The sequence below is a fragment of the Nymphalis io genome, chromosome 21, assembly GCF_905147045.1.
Source record: "Nymphalis io chromosome 21, ilAglIoxx1.1, whole genome shotgun sequence".
Classification (NCBI taxonomy): Eukaryota; Metazoa; Arthropoda; class Insecta; order Lepidoptera; family Nymphalidae; genus Nymphalis; species Nymphalis io.
The window spans coordinates 2,931,394-2,950,047 of NC_065908.1; the positions used below are offsets into that span (position 1 = coordinate 2,931,394).

The 18,654-nt window shown below is 32.0% G+C and overlaps 1 protein-coding gene across 2 annotated transcripts in view; it reads left to right on the forward strand.

Moving 5' to 3' along the window:
• Window positions 1-10,026, forward strand: part of LOC126776864 (carbonic anhydrase-related protein 10) — a 63,491-nt gene extending 53,465 nt beyond the window's left edge. Inside the window, exons 10-12 of one of the 2 annotated variants that reach the window (XM_050499706.1) lie at window positions 3,965-4,010; window positions 4,545-4,630; window positions 8,945-10,026. In XM_050499706.1, coding sequence (XP_050355663.1) covers window positions 3,965-4,010; window positions 4,545-4,630 — 132 coding nt within the window. In that variant the 3' untranslated portion in view covers window positions 8,945-10,026. The remainder of the gene's footprint in view (window positions 1-3,964; window positions 4,011-4,544; window positions 4,631-8,944) is intronic. The other variant, XM_050499708.1, reaches the window with a different exon arrangement.
• Window positions 10,027-18,654: the final 8,628 nt, after the last annotated feature.

Sequence of the window (18,654 nt, forward strand, 5' to 3'; positions counted from 1 at the left end):
AACAATATTATACCGTCGTCTGCCGTTACGGAAATTGATGAAACCTCAACCCCACCAACTGGTCTCGTCCTCATAGCTGCCAGTAGTATTTCACAACAAAAATATCAATTTATTACTAAATTAAAAATGCTCAAAATATTAACTCATATATCCTTCATTTCACGTATCCAGGTAATATACGTCGTTATATTTTTAAAGTGAACAAATCTTATTTCAAATTCCATTACTATTAAATCCAATACACAACACTAGCTCCTTTCCTTGTTTATAAGATTGATGGACCATAAAAACTTCTAACCTGTTATCAGCGAGTTGAATACGAGTAGGTTCAAACCGAACCCCGCATTGTGTTTATTTGTGTTTAGTAACACCCATTCATTCAGTTCTAGATAACGTTGTGGTTTTGAGAAATTAAGTGGAATGCCACGAAAAGCTATCAGCTAAGGTGATATTTAATTTCCTCGTGTATTATTTTATCAATACGTGGTTATTGTGTACAGGATTTTGGTATTTATGTATATGAGCGTTGGTTTATCTTTTTGAGTTTAAAAGACTTTCACACTGTTTTACCGATTACCATATAAGTTAGTACGCATATATTTTTGAAGGAAAAAAAATATTATTAAGAAAATGTACCTATTAGACAATTACTTTTTGTGTTTAATGATAGAATAAAAAAAAAGTATATTGGCATCAATACATCATATTGCGGACCAAATCAATAAAAAAGAAAAATAATAATAAGAAAAAGTGAAAAAGGCAGTAATATTGACTGCCGATAGAAGGGAAAACTTGAAACTGTTAAATATATATTTGTTTAATTTCTACATCTATTGGCACTCCAAGTAATAAACTTTAATCTTTTTATAACAAAGCTATTCATTATTATTACCAAAATACACAGTATGTCGCAAACTCGGTACAAAGTATTAATACAGCTTAATTTAAATAAATAATATTTAAAATAAACATATATTATTTGTATATTATTACTGGTGGTAGGGCTTCGTGCAAGCTCGTCTGGGTAGGTACCACCCACTCATCAGATATTCTACCGCAAAACAGCAATACTTGATATTGTTGTGTTCCGGTTTGAAGGGTGAGTGAGCCAGTGTAATTACAGGCACAAGGGACATAAAATCTTAGTTCCCAAGATTGGTGGCGCATTGGCTATAAGCGATGGTTGACATTTCTTACAATGCCAATGTCTAAGGGCGTTTGGTGACCACTTACCATCAGGTGGCCCATATGCTCGTCCACCTTCCTATTCTATAAAAAAAAAATATACTTTAGTATTTACATCAATTTCAGTCATTATTATCCTCATTAATTTCCACGATACTTAAATTATTTATACTTTCAACGATTCCATTATATTAATATTGGCATGTCAGTGACGCAAAGCCACGATCTATCCCCTACGATAAGCCAGCGCAATGCGCCTAGAGATGTTTTCACTTCAAAAATAATGAAATTAAATAAATATGGCGATAAAATACAAGTTTGTATACCTAACAAAACCCAACCTTTTAACCCGGGTGAAGGCACGAGCGGAAGCTAGTGATAATATAAATAAAGTAATCATACTAATATATAACAAAATAAATTGCACCAGCGCAAAATTTATCTTAACTACTTGACATTAAAATGATGCGTTTCTACTAAAGATTTCTACTCTTGACAAATATCACTTTTTTAATTTGCATTTTCTTTTATTATGTATCTAGCTCATGACATCTTGAAGATTGTTGTTACAGAGGTCTTTGTTGAAATTTTCTAATTAGCATGTACGGGATAAAACCCTTCGTGCTAATTACTTTAATATTAACTTTAATTCATAATGCGTCGTAGTTATCTCATTATATTTTTCAGCGACCTTTGTCTTCATTAGTATTTCCACTTGGTTTTATATTATAGTTAGTTTTTTGTAAATTGAAACTAATTACCGGATTTATATTTAGTGATAAAATACTTTCTGTTCTTGTCAAATGTCCCAAAGTATTACAAGAGTACACTTGTGTTTACACACACACACATGTGCACTATACTAAAATGCGCACTTCTCTAAAACATAATCTTGGAACCATAGCCGAAATCGATCAAGGAGTCAGGGTGTCATTATTAATATTATAGACAAAACGTTTATTGTAGCTTGAAATGGATTTCGGACATCATACACAATTGTCACATAACAAGCTGTAAATCAAGTATCAGATATTACAATAATTAATTAATCTATTATGATTATAATGACGAGCCGGTTGGCGTGGTCGGTAGATACTTGCTTCTTCACGCCGAAGGTTGTGGGTTCGATTCCCACCCAGGACAAAAATTAGTGTGCATGAACATGTCTCTTTGTCCTGAGTCTGGGTGTAATTATCTATATAAGTATGTATTTACAAACGAAAAGTATTATATATAGTATATCAGTTGTCTGGTTTCCATAGCACAAGCTTTATACAAGCTTAATTTGGGCTTTATACAAGCTTAATTTACTGGTGGTAGGGCTTTGTGCAAGCTCGTCTGGGTAGGTACCACCCACTCATCAGATATTCTACCGCAAAACAGCAATACTTGATATTGTTGTGTTCCGGTTTGAAGGGTGAGTGAGCCAGTGTAATTACAGGCACAAGGGACATAAAATCTTAGTTCCCAAGGTTGGTGGCGCATTGTCTATAAGCGATGGTTGACATTTCTTAGAATGCCAATGTCTAAGGGCGTTTGGTGACCACTTACTATCAGGTTGCCCATATGCTCGTCCACCTTCCTATTCTATATAAAAAAAAAAAAACAGATGGCCGTGTGTGAAAAATGTCCCAGGATATTATTATTATTATTAATTATTTTGTTAAGTTTTCAGTATGATTATACTGAAAAGTTAACAAAATAAATTTTAGGCAACGTTTATTTTGTACATAATAAAATAATAAACAATTACACTTTTTATATATTTAAGTTTTCATAATAACACAAACGAATTTCTTTAACTGTTATCAAATTGCTTTTAATGTTGTCTCTTGTGGAAATTGCTAGCATCTCAGGCTTAGTTCCTTCGTTGTTAGTCACAATACAAAATATAATTTGGGAGACTCAATTAATTAACTTAACACGGCGCTCTGCGGTTTCTAGCTACCATTCAGCTAGAGATAGTTATTTGTATATAAATTCTTCTTCAATTACATGGTTATTTTACTTTTGAAACTGACTGATTAAATTATGTAGATTATATTTATATTTAATTATTTAACACCATATAATATTTACAAGAAAAAATAATAGACTCAAAAAATGAGAAAAGAGAACTAAGTATAAAAGAAAGGTTCTCTCAATCGCCCTTTCCACAAATATATAATAATAATAATATCCTGGGACATTTTTCACACACGGCCATCTGATCCCAAATTAAGCTTGTACAAAGCTTGTGCTATGGAAACCAGACAACTGATATACTACATATACTACTTTTCTTTTGAAAATGCATACTTATATAGATAATTCCACCCAAACTCAGGACAAACAGACATGTTCATGCACACAAATGTCTGTCGTGGGTGGGAATCGAACCCACAACCTTCGGCGTGAAAGGCAAGTATCTACCAACCACGCCAACCGGCTCTTTATTATCATATTATTGTTAATAGATACTGTTACGAAATGATTCGTCTTATTTTATAAGGCAACTATGCCACAGTACATTTTATATCAGTTTTATTCTCTCCGTCACCATTAAATATGGTAAGTTATTCTGGCCTATTCTGGGCCAGAAAAAACCATTACAAGGCAGGCTAGATAAACTCCGGTAACTTTTTATCGGCCCAACCAATATAATAAATTATTATAATACATAATATTATTATTGTGTAAACTTTATAATAAGCTACTTTTATAATAACATTTAGCATAAAGTTTGCGTTTTGGGACATTGGTTCTGTCTTATGATATATAATTACACTTTCTTTTGCAGGTATCAAGCAATTGCCCTGACATGTATCGCAACATGCACTATACAGGTATTAAAAAAAAAATACTTTCAATATGAGCATGAATTTGATTCATTTTGTTTAGATTTAACAAACTGGAATGTTAAATGTTCAATATATGTTTGGAATGATCGTATTATTTATACAAATGTACGAATTTATTTTTCACGACTTCTTGCACGATAAGAACAAAAAACAGTTAAGCATTATCTTCATCCTTATTACTGAAATATCAATAAAAAAAATCTTGTAGTTGTACAAGTTATAAGATCTTCTAACACAGCTATCATTGGCCCATTGCCAAAAGCATGGCCGAACCAGATTCTTAGATCTTAGGATGATACATCAGCTGTGTAACAAATAGAAAACTGTTATCAATATGAATATCAAGACGAAATTATTCCCTTATTATTGCTGTTATATAATGGATCTAATTGCACGTTCTATTCATTTCGTAAAACACTAAAACTCATTCTTTAAACCACTCACATAATATTTCGTGTTTCTGCAAGTAAAGTTATTATTTTCTATAATAAATATGTATTAAATACCTTTTATTTTCAGCACGTTATTCCCGCAAAGCACGTTCGAAAAAAAGTATTGCATGCAAACGAAAGGGTGCACCAAAGAGAGCATGTCACAAAAAATAGGTATCTTTAAGCCCGTCTACACGGTTAGATTATTTCGCGCCTTTTTGTATTAACCAGTTTGCGCGGTTAAGCGCTTAGAGTGCATGATAAAGCGCTGGGTGGTACAAATCTATTATCGCGACTTGTGTAAAAGCCAAATTTCAGCATGTTTTTACGCTTACGCTGAACGAAATAGCTTATATTTCTACGGTATGCCCACACACTAATATACACTTTTACATAATACACTTTTGCAGATTTTCTAATAACGTTCCGTGTAAGTATGAGAATTGAACTACCTTTGTAGCAATTAAATATGTAATAAAATTTACAAAATGAATGTAACTTAATTAATTGCATGCACAATTTTTTTTATGTTGCGCGACAATAATTGCTTTTTTATTATTATTATTTATTTAATGTAGGTACACAGACTAGCAAATATTCCACCTGATGATAAATGTCACCACAGACTAGACATTCGTTCTGTAAGAAATTATCATATATATATATATATATATATATATATTATTAATACTGGTGGTAGGGCTTTGTGCAAGCTCGTCTGGGTACCACCACTCATCAGATATTCTACCGCAAAACAGCAATACTTAATATTGTTGTGTTCCGGTTTGAAGGGTGAGTGAGCCAGTGTAATTACAGGCACAAGGGACATAAAATCTTAGTTCCCAAGGTTGGTGGCGCATTGGATATGTAAGCGATGGTTGACATTTCTTACAATGCCAATGTCTAAGAGCGTTGGTGACCACTTACCATCAGGTGGCCCATATGCTCGTCCGCCTTCCTATTCTATAAAAAAAAAAAAAAATATTCCTTACTCCTCTGATGTTCCTTTTGCCTGTAGCCACACTGACTCATTGACCCTTCAAACCGGGACAAAAAAATACTAAGTATTGCTGTTTGGGAGTAAAATTTGTAATAATTATGTGGTATTTACCCAGTGGCTTGCACAAAGCTCTAGCACCTAGTAATTAATGATTTCATTATGATATAAAGGATTTTTTCTGCTGAACGATTATCACATATATATATACTTATGTAGCGTTAATGTAGCAAACTTAACGCTTTAAAACATATTAATACTCAGAATTATACCAAGTTTTGAAAATATAAATTAATCTGGACACCATCGTTTTACACAGTATAAGCTCATGTGAAATTATTGTTTAAAAATTTCAATATCGCTTGTGTACGTTGAATGTTTTCACAAATTAGTTTCGGTTGTCATAATATTATTAATCACGATGGAATATTATCACGCGTTTTGTAATTAATATGAACGCCGTTTCAACGATAATATTGGAACTTTTTATCTCTCCGTGTTAGAGCTTTGTGAAAGTCAAGTGTAGACAACATGTACTTCTTAATTATTATTCTGGCAAATATTAATAATAATTTGCATTGCTGATGCGGGCTGGGAAGTGAGTGAGCGAGTGGAACTACGGGCATGAATGATACGAAACTTAATGTATATATTGTATAGTTAGATGTTGACAGCTCTTTTATATATGAAGCAGCTTAGCATAATGCCGGAGTCAATAAACTTAGCATCAGATTAATTTGCTCGCCTATCTTCCTTAAACAAATAAAATAGTGAAGATACTTTTTACTTGAAAGGTGTAAGATACTTTTTACTTGAAAGGTGTAAGATACTTTTAACTTGAAAATGCATTTGACGTGTATATTTACTCTTTGGTGATTTGAGAAAGTATACAGTATGAGATCCTACAAAGATCCCTACATATTTCCCGCGACACATTACTGCCACGAATTAGATTTTTTTTTAAAGCAAACGAACAAACCGCTGGACATGACCATGTGTTGTCAACTTAAATCATAATGTATAAACTTTTAACGCGCAGTCAAGCATAGTATCTAAGATATTAAATGTCTAGCGCATGAAATAACAATGGCTCACCCTTTAAACAAGAATACAAAGTAGGTATTTATGTTTGACATTAGAATAGCTCATGTAATGTCAGAATATTCACCCACTTGTCAGATATTCTACCGCAAAACCGCTTGTAAGTACTTGGTATTGCTGTGTTCGGTTTAAAAGGTGAGTGAGCCAGTGTAATTACAGGCACAAGGGAAATAACGTCTTTTTTTCCAATGCTGGTGGCGCATTGGCGATGTAAGCGATGGTTAACATGTCTCACAATGTCAATGTCTATGGGCGTTGCTGACCACTTACCATCAGGTGACCCATATGCTCGTCCGCCTACCTATAGTATAAAAAAAATAACTGATGGTAGTAAATTATTACCTGTACTTATTTACACGTACACACGTGTAAAATAAATATTTATATATATTTTAACAAATCCGATAAATTATAAACTGTCATTTTCACTCCTATAAATATTGATCGAAACAACGCACGTTGACGATATTTAGCATTTTTTGGATGTGAAAATACAATTTGAATGTATTTTTTTAATAATATCGAATGGAATGTATACAATTTTCGAGTTATCAAGTAAAAATATACTTTATTCGATTAGGCTTATACCAATAAACCAATGTTAAGCTATTATTTTTATCTCTTCGTTTGCGAAAACAATTATTTCGATAAATAGCAGACATTAGCTTTGTTGCAGTTATTCACGACTATCTCTTTAACGACAATTATACACAATATACTCCACAGAGATATATAGATTAAATAGTAAATAAGAATAGAACAAATATCATCATATAATTGTGTGTGTTTGTTAACATGTGTTTTTTTATTAGCTGTGCCTTTTTCGATTCTAAGTTTAATAAGCTTTATAGTAAAAATATATCTTGAACTGAAAAGCCTATTGTTAATTTTATCTTACATATTATTGATGTAGATATTATTGCATTTACGAAATGTGTTCTTAACCACTTAAATATGATACATATTTTCTTAATAAATTGTCATATTACCTAACGAATACATTAGAATAAGATGATATAATGAAATAACTTTGAAGACCTAAGCGGTAGAGTTACCAATATCGTAAGTATATTGTAAGTATATCACTTAAAATAACTTATTACAATAATTGCAGTTACAACTCTTTTTTATTATTATTTAAATTATAAATTCGAAACGTATGAAATAATTGACGTCAGTATTAGAAGCAGTTTCGAATATTATCAGTATAATTTCGTCGTTATCTAAAATTAATTGTATTTCAAGAGTATTTTATATAAGATCGTATCGTAATCGTACAAGCCTGTGAATGTCCCACTGCTGGGCTAAGGCCTCCTCTCCCTTTTTTGAGGAGAAGGTTTGGAGCTTATTCCATCACGCTGCTCCAATGCGGGTTGGTGGAGTACACAGGTGGTAGAATTTCAGTGAAATTAGACACATGCAAGTTTTCTCACGATGTTTACCTTAACCGTAAAGCACGAAATGAATTATAATAACAAATTAAGTATATGAAAATTCAGAGGTGCTTGCCCGGGTTTGAACCCACGATCATCGGTTAAGATTCACGCGTTCTTACCACTGGGCCATCTCGGCATGTATATGAGAACTTATATGTATAAAAAAAAACAATTAATTTGTTGTCATAAATAAGCATCATTATTTGATATGTGTTTATCCAACATATGGTAATAATTGCGTATTAAATTTAGATAATCGACATAATGATAGCTATTGACAATAATATGAACGTAGTGTAACTTTGAAATTCACTTTATTCAAGTAGACTTTGCAGAGGAAAATATCTAAAGAAATCTGCTGAAGTTGTTTATATGAAACGATTTCTATATTACGTCGAAATCAAAACCAATTTCACGAAATCGATCTAGAAATTGACTTATTGATACATTTTTTTATAATTATTATTTTCTTGTTTTTAAAACTTAAAAGTGTTATACAAAAACTGTAATTTTTTTGTATAACATATGGACATATCGCTTAGTTTGATACTGAGAATTTTATAATATTTTTTTTATTAACTTAAGTAAAGGCTTCATTTAAGTCGTATAAAATAGGATAGTTAGATATATTTATGATTAGGATTGCATAATTTTATGTTAATTCCGTAACAGCCTGTGAATGTCCCACTGCTGGGCTAAAGGCCTCCTCACCTCTTGTTGAGGAGAAGGTTTGGAGCTTATTCCACCACGCTGCTCCAATGCGGGTTATGTTAATTAATATCTCTAAATTGATTTTCCAAAACCTTATGTATAGGTTTATGTAAGTGTTATGCCAACAGATGACATATGTCAGATCTAAATAGAAATGAGATCATTTTGCAATTCGTAAATTAAAAAATAAATTTTTGCTGTAATAATCCTAAGTCCAATACTTATTCTTTATTTTATCCACAGCAACTCAGTGGCCCAGAGAACACAGTATGCGGTATAGAAGTGCGGAAGACTTGGCAATGCTCTCATTGAACTAACAACTAAACTTGGTCACTTGGTACTGAAATACAAAATATTATCTTAGACCAATTGTCCTATAAAAATGAATGCGTTATGTTCATTTAAAATTTGTTTAAATTAAAATACAAAACAACAAAGAAAATTATATTGTTACCAAATGATTATTCGATTTTCAAAATTAGATGTGTTCTAAAAGAAATATTTTTATCTAAAAACATTATTATATTATTGTAACGTATTAATAAAGTTTTTGAATGTTTCGACTGTATTAATACGCAGTAGAAAACGCTTTTGAGTAGTTGTAAAACGTCAATTTTATAGACAATATCCCCAATAATATAATGAAAACTTTCATGACATATTGTTTTATGAAAAAAAAATACAGTAGGCAAATGTTGTCATAATAAAAAAAGCTTATTAATATTCTAATGAAATCTTCGCTAAAATTACTTGTAAATGTTATATAATGAGAATGTATATATATGTAATATATAGTTAAAAAAATATCGTAATTCGTCCACAAATTGGAATGTATTTAACGCAAATAAATTTAGACCTTAAATAAATTGCTTAAGAGTTTATTTCGAATATCAAATAGAATAGATGTTGACGCAAAACTCTATAAAAAATAGTATAAATGGATAGTATACGTAAAATTATAATATAGTGTAGTTTTTCAACATTTATAATATATACTGTCAATTGTTTAAGCAATTTATAATTAAGCGTGAAGTATACAAAGTAAAGCTTATGAATAAATTGGTATCTTATATTAGAAATAAAATAAAATAAAACACTCTTTATATCAAAACTCCGGTTGAGAAAGATGGATTTTGTAAAATTTTATTTTATAAAATTATCGTTAAATAAGCTGCTTGTGTGCGTTTAAATGCGTATTATATATGTACGAATATAATGTAGTGAATGTTACAAGTAATGTAATTATAATCATGTTGTAGTATAGAAGCTGTGTTGTCATCACGTAATGAGTTATGAAAATAAAATATTTAACATGAGATATTAAATTTTGTTTTATTTTTAACAAGATGACACTTGAATGGGAAAAGTTATACAAGTTATGAAAATGTATAAATAGAATTATTATTTTGTTCGTATTTAATACGTTGAACCATTTTTCATCAATCGATCTGAATCTTGGTTGAGTATCTACAACAGCCAAATCAAAAAAAAGTAATGCATACCAAAAATCAAGTAATATTAAATATAATGAAATATATCAGTATAATCAAAGTCAAAGTCAAAAATCATTATTCAATATAGAAGCGTTACACTAACTTATTGATTGTCACAAATCTACCACCGGTTCGGAAATAAGCACCTCAGACCTTAGAAGAACCGACGAAAGAAACTCGGCGGGATCCTTTACAATAGGCATGATGACAGTATACAGTAACAGCCTGTAAATGTCCCACAGCTGGGCTAAGGCCTTCTCTCCCTTTTTTGAGGAGAAGGTTTGGAGCTTATTCCACCACGCTGCTCCAGTGCGGGTTGGTAGAATACACATGTGGCAGAATTTCGATGAAATTAGACACATGCAGGTTTCCTCACGATGTTTTCCTTCACCGAAAAGCACGAGATGAATTATAAACAGAAATTAAGCACATGTAAATTCAGAGGTGCTTGCCCGGGCTTGAACCCACGTTCATCGGTTAAGATTCACGCGTTTTTACCACTGGGCCATCTCGACTTATATATGATGACAGTATAAAAGAATTAAAAAATAAATAATTTTCGAGAAGAAACTATTTTAAAATGATTCTAAAAAATGGTCCCATTTTAATATACACATTGAGATTAATAAGATTTTTAATAAAATAAAAGTATAAAATTCTGCAATCGGCCATTTTATTTGAAATACCAATCAGAGCGAATGACGTCACGCCTCTGTATCTATAACCGTTTCTCTTGAACAGTTGTTGTGTTTACGCGTTTCAAAATTATTTTGCATCATTTAATTAGTTGAGTCATTGATTATTTTTGTGAAGAAAATAAAACATCCAAGATCTATCAATGATGGAAGAAGGTTTTGTTAAGGCAAATTTCTCTAATTTGCCCAGTATTTGTTGATGTTGGGAGAGTTTCTTTTATCAAATAAAGACTTTTGCTCATCTGAATTTCGAAATGTGAAAACTTCCTTGTAAGTACATATTTATTTATCTTTAGTATTATCATAGGTTTTTTTCTGTTAGCTATATAGTATTACTCGCATATGAAGAGCCCTAATATTTCTACCAGTAAGAACTTTTAAGACAATATTTCATTTAGCTCCACTAGTACTGAATTTGTGAATTTACATATTTACGAATACTTCTATAAATACTAAATTTATCATAAATATATAATAAATCTTTATTAAACTCCACCTCAATTTTCAATTTCTTAAAAATGTTCTGTAACGATATTTTCTTTTAATTGCTTTTCACATTCTTCAAGAACCATCATCTTTCGTTGCTTATCTTAAGTCATTGGTTGTTTAATATTAATAACGATTCTTTTAAATTTTACAATTAAATATTTTTGGACGTTTTCTGGGATCCTGTTGTAAAAGCGTATATATACACTAGTATTGCAAATGCGAAAATTGTGTATTTGATAGCTCGTTACTTATTTACGATTCAACAAATTGTCAATAAAAGGTCTTGGTGGCAACAATAACAGGCATCGAGTAATTTTTATATTATTTATATTAAAAAAAAACTTTATTTAATTTACTCAGTGGTAGGGCAAGACCTAATAAGGTAGGGTAGATACCACCCACTTATCACTTATTCTACCGCGAAACAGCGTTGGTGGTGGGTGGTATAATATAACTAAGTACCATCAGGCGATCTATTGACTAGCCCGCCTGTTATAAATAATATACTAAATAAATAACAAAACCCCAGAGCGAAATTGGCTAGTGACAGTTAGCGTTATTATATATAATGTCATAATTCAATAACATATGCACAGAGGCAAAACCGGAAGTCTGGCCATGTTCCGCACCGTCAGTTTCCTTCGGAACTACGCATCGCAGTGCGTCCTAGATACCATTGAATCGACGTTGTTTGTAGGAATTTATCGATATATATATATCACGGCTTTGAGGATGTGTATATCTTAAGCGCCTGTATATTATACAAGATGGAAATATAAAGACTTCAAGACTAGCTACCTTAATGCTTATAAAAAAAACTTTCACTTCCGTACCTTTTTTCGGTTTCGTTTTTTTGCCAGTCACCCTTGCGCAGGCGCACTGCTTATTATCTATAACATTTTATTATAAAATATATTGCTGAAGACATTAATTGTATGTTTATCCCATATATCACATAAATACATAACATTGATATTGTTGTGTTCCGGTTTGAAGGGTGAGTGAGCCATTGTAATTACAGGCACAAGGGACATAAAATCTTAGTTCCCAAGGTTGGTGGCGCATTGGCTATAAGCGATGGTTGACATTTCTTACAATGCCAATGTCTAAGGGTGTTTGGTGACCACTTACCATCAGGTGGCCCATATGCTCCTTCCTATTCTATAAAAAAAAAACAAAAACCAACTAGTAGAGAAACAATTTTCAACCTTAATAACTAATAATTAAATTACATTTCATAAAATGATGATGTTCCTTCTACCCACAAGTGTGTGCATAATCTGATGGGATGATCCAAAACGGCCGGAAAAAGTCAAGAAATAGGACTAGTGCCTTAAGATGCTTTTCAATGGCATGTGCTACACTGCGAAAATTGAGACTGTGATACCACTGAGAATTCCTCGACTGAAAAACCCGATAACTTTTTTAATGACCCGACCTGGAGCTCGAATAATACTACGGACTAAAATCCTATTAACTGATTGTTATTTTTTTATATAGAATAGGAGGGCGGACGAGCATATGGGCCTGATGTTAAGTGGTCACCAACGCCCTTAGACATTGGCACTGTAAGAAATGTTGACCAGCGCTTACATCGCCAATGCGCCACCAACCTTGGGACCTAAGATTTTATGTCCCTTGTGCCTGTAATTACACTGGCTCACTCACCCTTCAAACCGGAATACAACAATACCTAGTATTGTATAGTATATACAATAGTACTGCTGATTTGCGGTAGAATATCTGATGAGTGGGTGGTACCTACCCAGACGAGCATGCACAAAGCTCTACCACCAGTTGAGAGTTGTTGTTATTTTTTCCTATAATTTTAGTTTATTTTTTTAAATCATTTTAATTTGACAATATAAATTTTTCGACTGCCTCGTTGGTCTAGTGGCTTGATATAAGGCCGCAGACCCGGTGGTCCTCGGTTCAATTCCCAGGCCGGGCCAATAAACAGTTACTGGGTTTTTCTGTCAGAAAATTCTCAGTAGCAGCCCGGAGTCTGGAAGTTGGAAGTGTTTACACTCCCGTACCTAGGAAAACACGTAAAGCCATTGGTCCTGCGCCTAAACTCTTTCCGGTTGTGTCGGATTGCCGTCCCATCGCATTATGAGAGTAAGGGAATAGAGAATGCATCTGTGTTTGCACACACACTTGTGCATTATAATATCTCCTGCTTAGTTGGTTAATCACTCTTGAGATTGGCCGCCGTGGCCGAAATCGGTCTGGAGGATATTATGAAATTTTTCAACATCGTTAAATACAAATTCACATTTAAGCAAGAAATAGTTGCCCAAAGTTTCTTTGTTCATACTCAAGAGAAACAATATGTAAAGTGTCAATTTATATCGGTGAGTAACTTTCGCATCATAGCTAATAATTACTTATATTGGACTAGACCTTTATACGCAGATTAACATAAAGTCGATGCGCGCGTGCTTATTATCAAAAACAGTTAATATTATTAATCGCCTCTACATCATATTGTGATGCACAGAAGTTTACCTTGCAAGTTGAGTATTAAAATATGCACATAAATTTGACTCAGCTGACTATGTAGTTCACTGGCATACATTCATTATCTTGTTCATACTTAGATTTATGAAACGCTACTGTTTTTGCGGTACCTACATAATAATAAAATAAAAACAAACTATACTTTACTCTATAACTGCCTCTATAATTAAAATGCCTTTTAATTGATTGCAGAAAGTAACTTCTTACCGAGTTTCTCAGTAAAATCTATATTTTGCCTCGGTGGTCTGAAAAATTTGATTCAAGGTTTGGGTCAATAAAAATCAAATGGTTTTTTTTAAGAAATTCACAGTAACAGAGTCAGGCCAGTTGGTCCAGCGCATGTACTCTCTTCGGACTTAGAGGGAATTTGTTTCTGGGCTTGTACTATAATATATCAAGCGCAGGTATTGTATAAAACTACATGGGCATCTGGCCTGGTGGTGACCCGGAGTCCAGAAGTTGAAAGTGTCTACACTGCCGTGCCTCGAAAAGCTCGTAAAGAAGTCTTGCGCCTGAACTCTTTCCAGTCGTGTCGAATTTGCTGTTCCATTGGATTATGTGTGATGGAATAGATAGTGTGCCTGTGTTTGCACACACACTTATGCTGTATAATATGTCCTGCACAGTTGGCTAGTTTTCCTCAAGGGCATCATTATCATCAATAAAATCTCTAAATAAAAATAACTTTAAATAAGTAAGGCTATTAAGCCTTATTAAAACAACTTTACGCGTTTATTGTCTTTTGCTGTAATAAAAAAGCATGGAGTTAGTATTCGCTGAATTTCAAGATAAATAATAAATACAATTTTATTTAATTAAGATATCTAGAAGTTGTTGGAAAAGATACTAACTACAGAGTTTATTGCCTACTCTAATCAGGACATTCAGATTTTTGATAGATATTTTTTAATCTATTAATAAATAATTGTAAGTGTGGTCTACTCCCAGATTTATGTAAATAGAAGTTTCCTGGAAGAGATAACTGCCTGCTTTATATACAATTTGTGTTTATATAAGTTTTTAGCCTTATATGTACTTTGTCAAATAAATAATAAATAAATAACATGTATCAAATAGGCTTAATGATAAATATTTTCAACAATCATCTCACAAAGTTTACTTCATGACATTATTTGAATCCATAGTCGTTACAAGCTGTTGTCATACGTATTTTATATGTTACTGCGAAAAAAAAAAACAATTTCGTCTCTAAAATACGTTTTGTTTTATTCGAATTTTAAATGTGAAAGGGTTTCGGGTCACCTTGAAACGCTTATTGTTGATTGTATAGAATTTGCAAAGACAGCAGTAACATTTACTCCTCTGTATTTCAATCAATTATTGTTTTTTTTGTTATTTGTTAATGATTGACAAGCTTTAGTCATCAATAATAACTGGAAATAAAATCATAAAACAATAGTGTTGTGGAAAAAATATTGCAGATTTTCCTTAAAACGAATTAAAATTAAAATCCGATACGTTGGTCCATTATTTTCTGATGTACAAGATTCAAAGTTTTATTCCAAGTAAAGATATAAAAAAAAGATAATCTAAATAAAGTGTTTTTGGTTTTTCTATAACGATTATAGTCGAAAATCAGCAACTGGTACAACTACTAATAAATAATTTATTATGAATAGACAGGTCTTAAGCACAATTTTGATTAATATGTTGTATATCTGACTATATTTGCATGACATAAACCATTTAACGGACTACGGCTAAACTTACCATAGTAAAAAATGTGTACACAAAAGTTTACTATATTTTAATATTTTACAAACAAAAAGACAACATCTTAAAATAAACTTAAAGTATGATAAAAAAGCAGAAAATCGTTTAAAATATACCGAACAAAAATAGATTCACTTTGCCTTTTTAAACTGTCCACGGCACTGAAACAGGAAATTCCGCGGGCGGAAGTGGCCGGCGGCCATGTTGTCTGCGGCTGAACTTCCGTTTCCTAGTCTTCCTGCTACTTGCAGTCTGCATGTGAACACTTTAACATATTTTTAAACGTGCCCTCTACTGTATTTTTATTTTTAAATAAAATTCCCTAAGGACCGATACTTGTTGTTATAAAAGCGAGCAAAATATTTTTAAATTTAAGCACTTGATTAATAAGGTTTTCCACGAAATTATCAATAAAAAAAAATCACGATAGCAATCAAAGCAAGCAAAAAGCAAGTAATATACAAAAATGAATTAATATACTTAATCAATTAAAAAGATTTATAATATAGCAAATTGACTCACTTTATCATTAGATAAACTTTTCCCCAATTAATTTTAAAAAATGCTGTAATGGACCATTAATGTCCGAATCGAGGAAAAAATACTGCAGTTAAGGAAACGAATTTAAAGTGTAATCCGATACGTTGATCCATTATTCTCTGATGTACAAGATTCAAGGTTTTCTTCCAACAAAATACATTATCCCAAGATAAACAATATCTTAAAATAAATAATAACACAAGACAAGGTATATTACTGTTCACAGTAGCATGTGAAAGCGATCCCGTGGCTCTCCTCGTTAAGACGGAAAAGGTACCGCTGGTTTTTTAGTGTGTATTCCGATGTTCGGGGTGCACTCGGCGCCTTGGTCACCTGCGAGCCCCACATACCCCCCACTGTCCCCGTGGGGGAAACACGTAATGCGTTTTTCCAGCGTTAAAAAAAGAAAAGGTATATTACTGGTAGGGAAATGTAAAAGACCGTCAGGTACTTTATGTATCATATATTCTCCCAAACAGCAATACTAAGATTTTTGATGGTTCCAATTCAAAGGGTGAGTAAGTCATTGTGGAGGCACAAGGGACATAAAATCTGAGTTTCGTACTTAAACAATAAAAAACCGATTGTAATTTAAAGTTAAACAAATATACTTTGAGTTTTAAACAACCTCACAAATATTAGAAATAAATGAATAAGTGAATGTAACGTTTCCTTGCACAGAATATTAAAATCCCGATAATTTTATTGTGTCTTGGCGTCGTGCCCAAGTGCCCTTAACTCTAAGTAACGTCAACAAAACACTTTTCGATTACAGATAGAAAAATAAATCATTCTGAAACGAGGTTTAAAAATATATTTGTTTTTATTTTGTAACAGATTTGTCACATAATAAAACATACATATCAAAGATTTGATCAATGTTTGTAATTACTTATCAAACAAATGCAACAATTTCATTTATTTATAGCAACAATCAAATAAAAAATTTTATTAGCCAACAACGCTCACATTTCATTGTGACCTTTGAGAAATCCCTTGATCAAGTAATAATACAAAAACCTAGTAAAAGAAATAACTCTTAAACTAAGTGTTGTTCGGCCATTTTATTTTATTTTTCTACTTATTATAGAAAGTTTTCTAAAAATAACATAATTATTTTTATTTTATATATAGAAGGGGATTTTTTAAATAAATGATTTTTTTTTCTTGCTGACGTTACCCTATTCTATATAGACAAACTTCGTTACCGATCATTGACAGGGTAATGCACTGCGCCACTTACTGCTCGTACAACTCGGTTAGCGCTAACATATAGCAAATTTTGTTAAGGTTACACAATATATTATATTACTTTGTCATACTATAACTTCATTTTATTTTGATAAAGTTTATTTGAATCAAAGTATAATAAAGGCTATTGAACTTAACAGATACATAAGTATGACATGGCAGGCAAATTATATATTCGAATAGTAAAGTGCTCGCAGGTTGTGTTCTAGTTAATAATTATTCTTTTAAAGAAAAATAAATACTAATTTTTTATTAGTAATATACGCATACATTTTAATGTAAAATTTGTATTTAAAAATCAGTTAGTAAAATTATAGTTAAGTTTTCTATCTTCTAGTTTAATTGCATATATACTTAAACCGCGAAGCTCCATCTTCGCATCGCTGAGGCAGCCGCAAACCACTAATTAGGTGTTAAATCACTAGAACGACTAAATCCTAGTAAACCTTGGGTACTACACAGTGATTTACTTACGAAAGGTTCTAGAAATATCTTTATAGTGACAAGAGTCGCGTAAATTAAGAAGAGGAAAATTTGTGGGTACGTAATCTTCAAATTTTAAGTTATGAAACAGATTCGTTTTGTATATATACATATAGAATAGTTAGGCAAAAGGGCAAATGAGCCACCTGATGGTCACCACTGCTCATAGATACTGGCATTTTAAGAAATATGATTTTAATTCGTCTTCGTTTTTTTCGATACTTTTGCCGGCAATCAGCTTCATTGAAATGCTATATCTTATGCATGTGTTATTTAAATTAACGAATGGAGTAAGGGTAAATAAATCAGCACTGATAAATAGATCGCCTTGCGTTATGCAGCGCATTTAACGACCCTATGTTTAAAATACAAATAGCATTTACAAAAACAAGGAAAACAAATTTGGACATGCAGGCAACTTTGTGAAGCCAGTCCTTATAATTAAAATGTATTACAGGGACTTTTATGATGTTTTTATCTCTCTCTCTCTCTCTTTCTCTCTCTTGAGTGAACAAATACAATTTACAAAACGGCCTGCTGTTCCAAATTCGAATTGAAACTGTGACAGTGTACTCTTCTCTTTTTCACGGTCCGGTTTGATTGAGTTCTTCTACACCTTTGTGTTGTTCAATCGACCGATGATTTTAAGATAACCTCAAATATTTCGATTGCAAAATATTTCGAAAATATTCAAGAGATATATACATGTTCATATCAATTATGTTATTAAATATTATTACATATTACT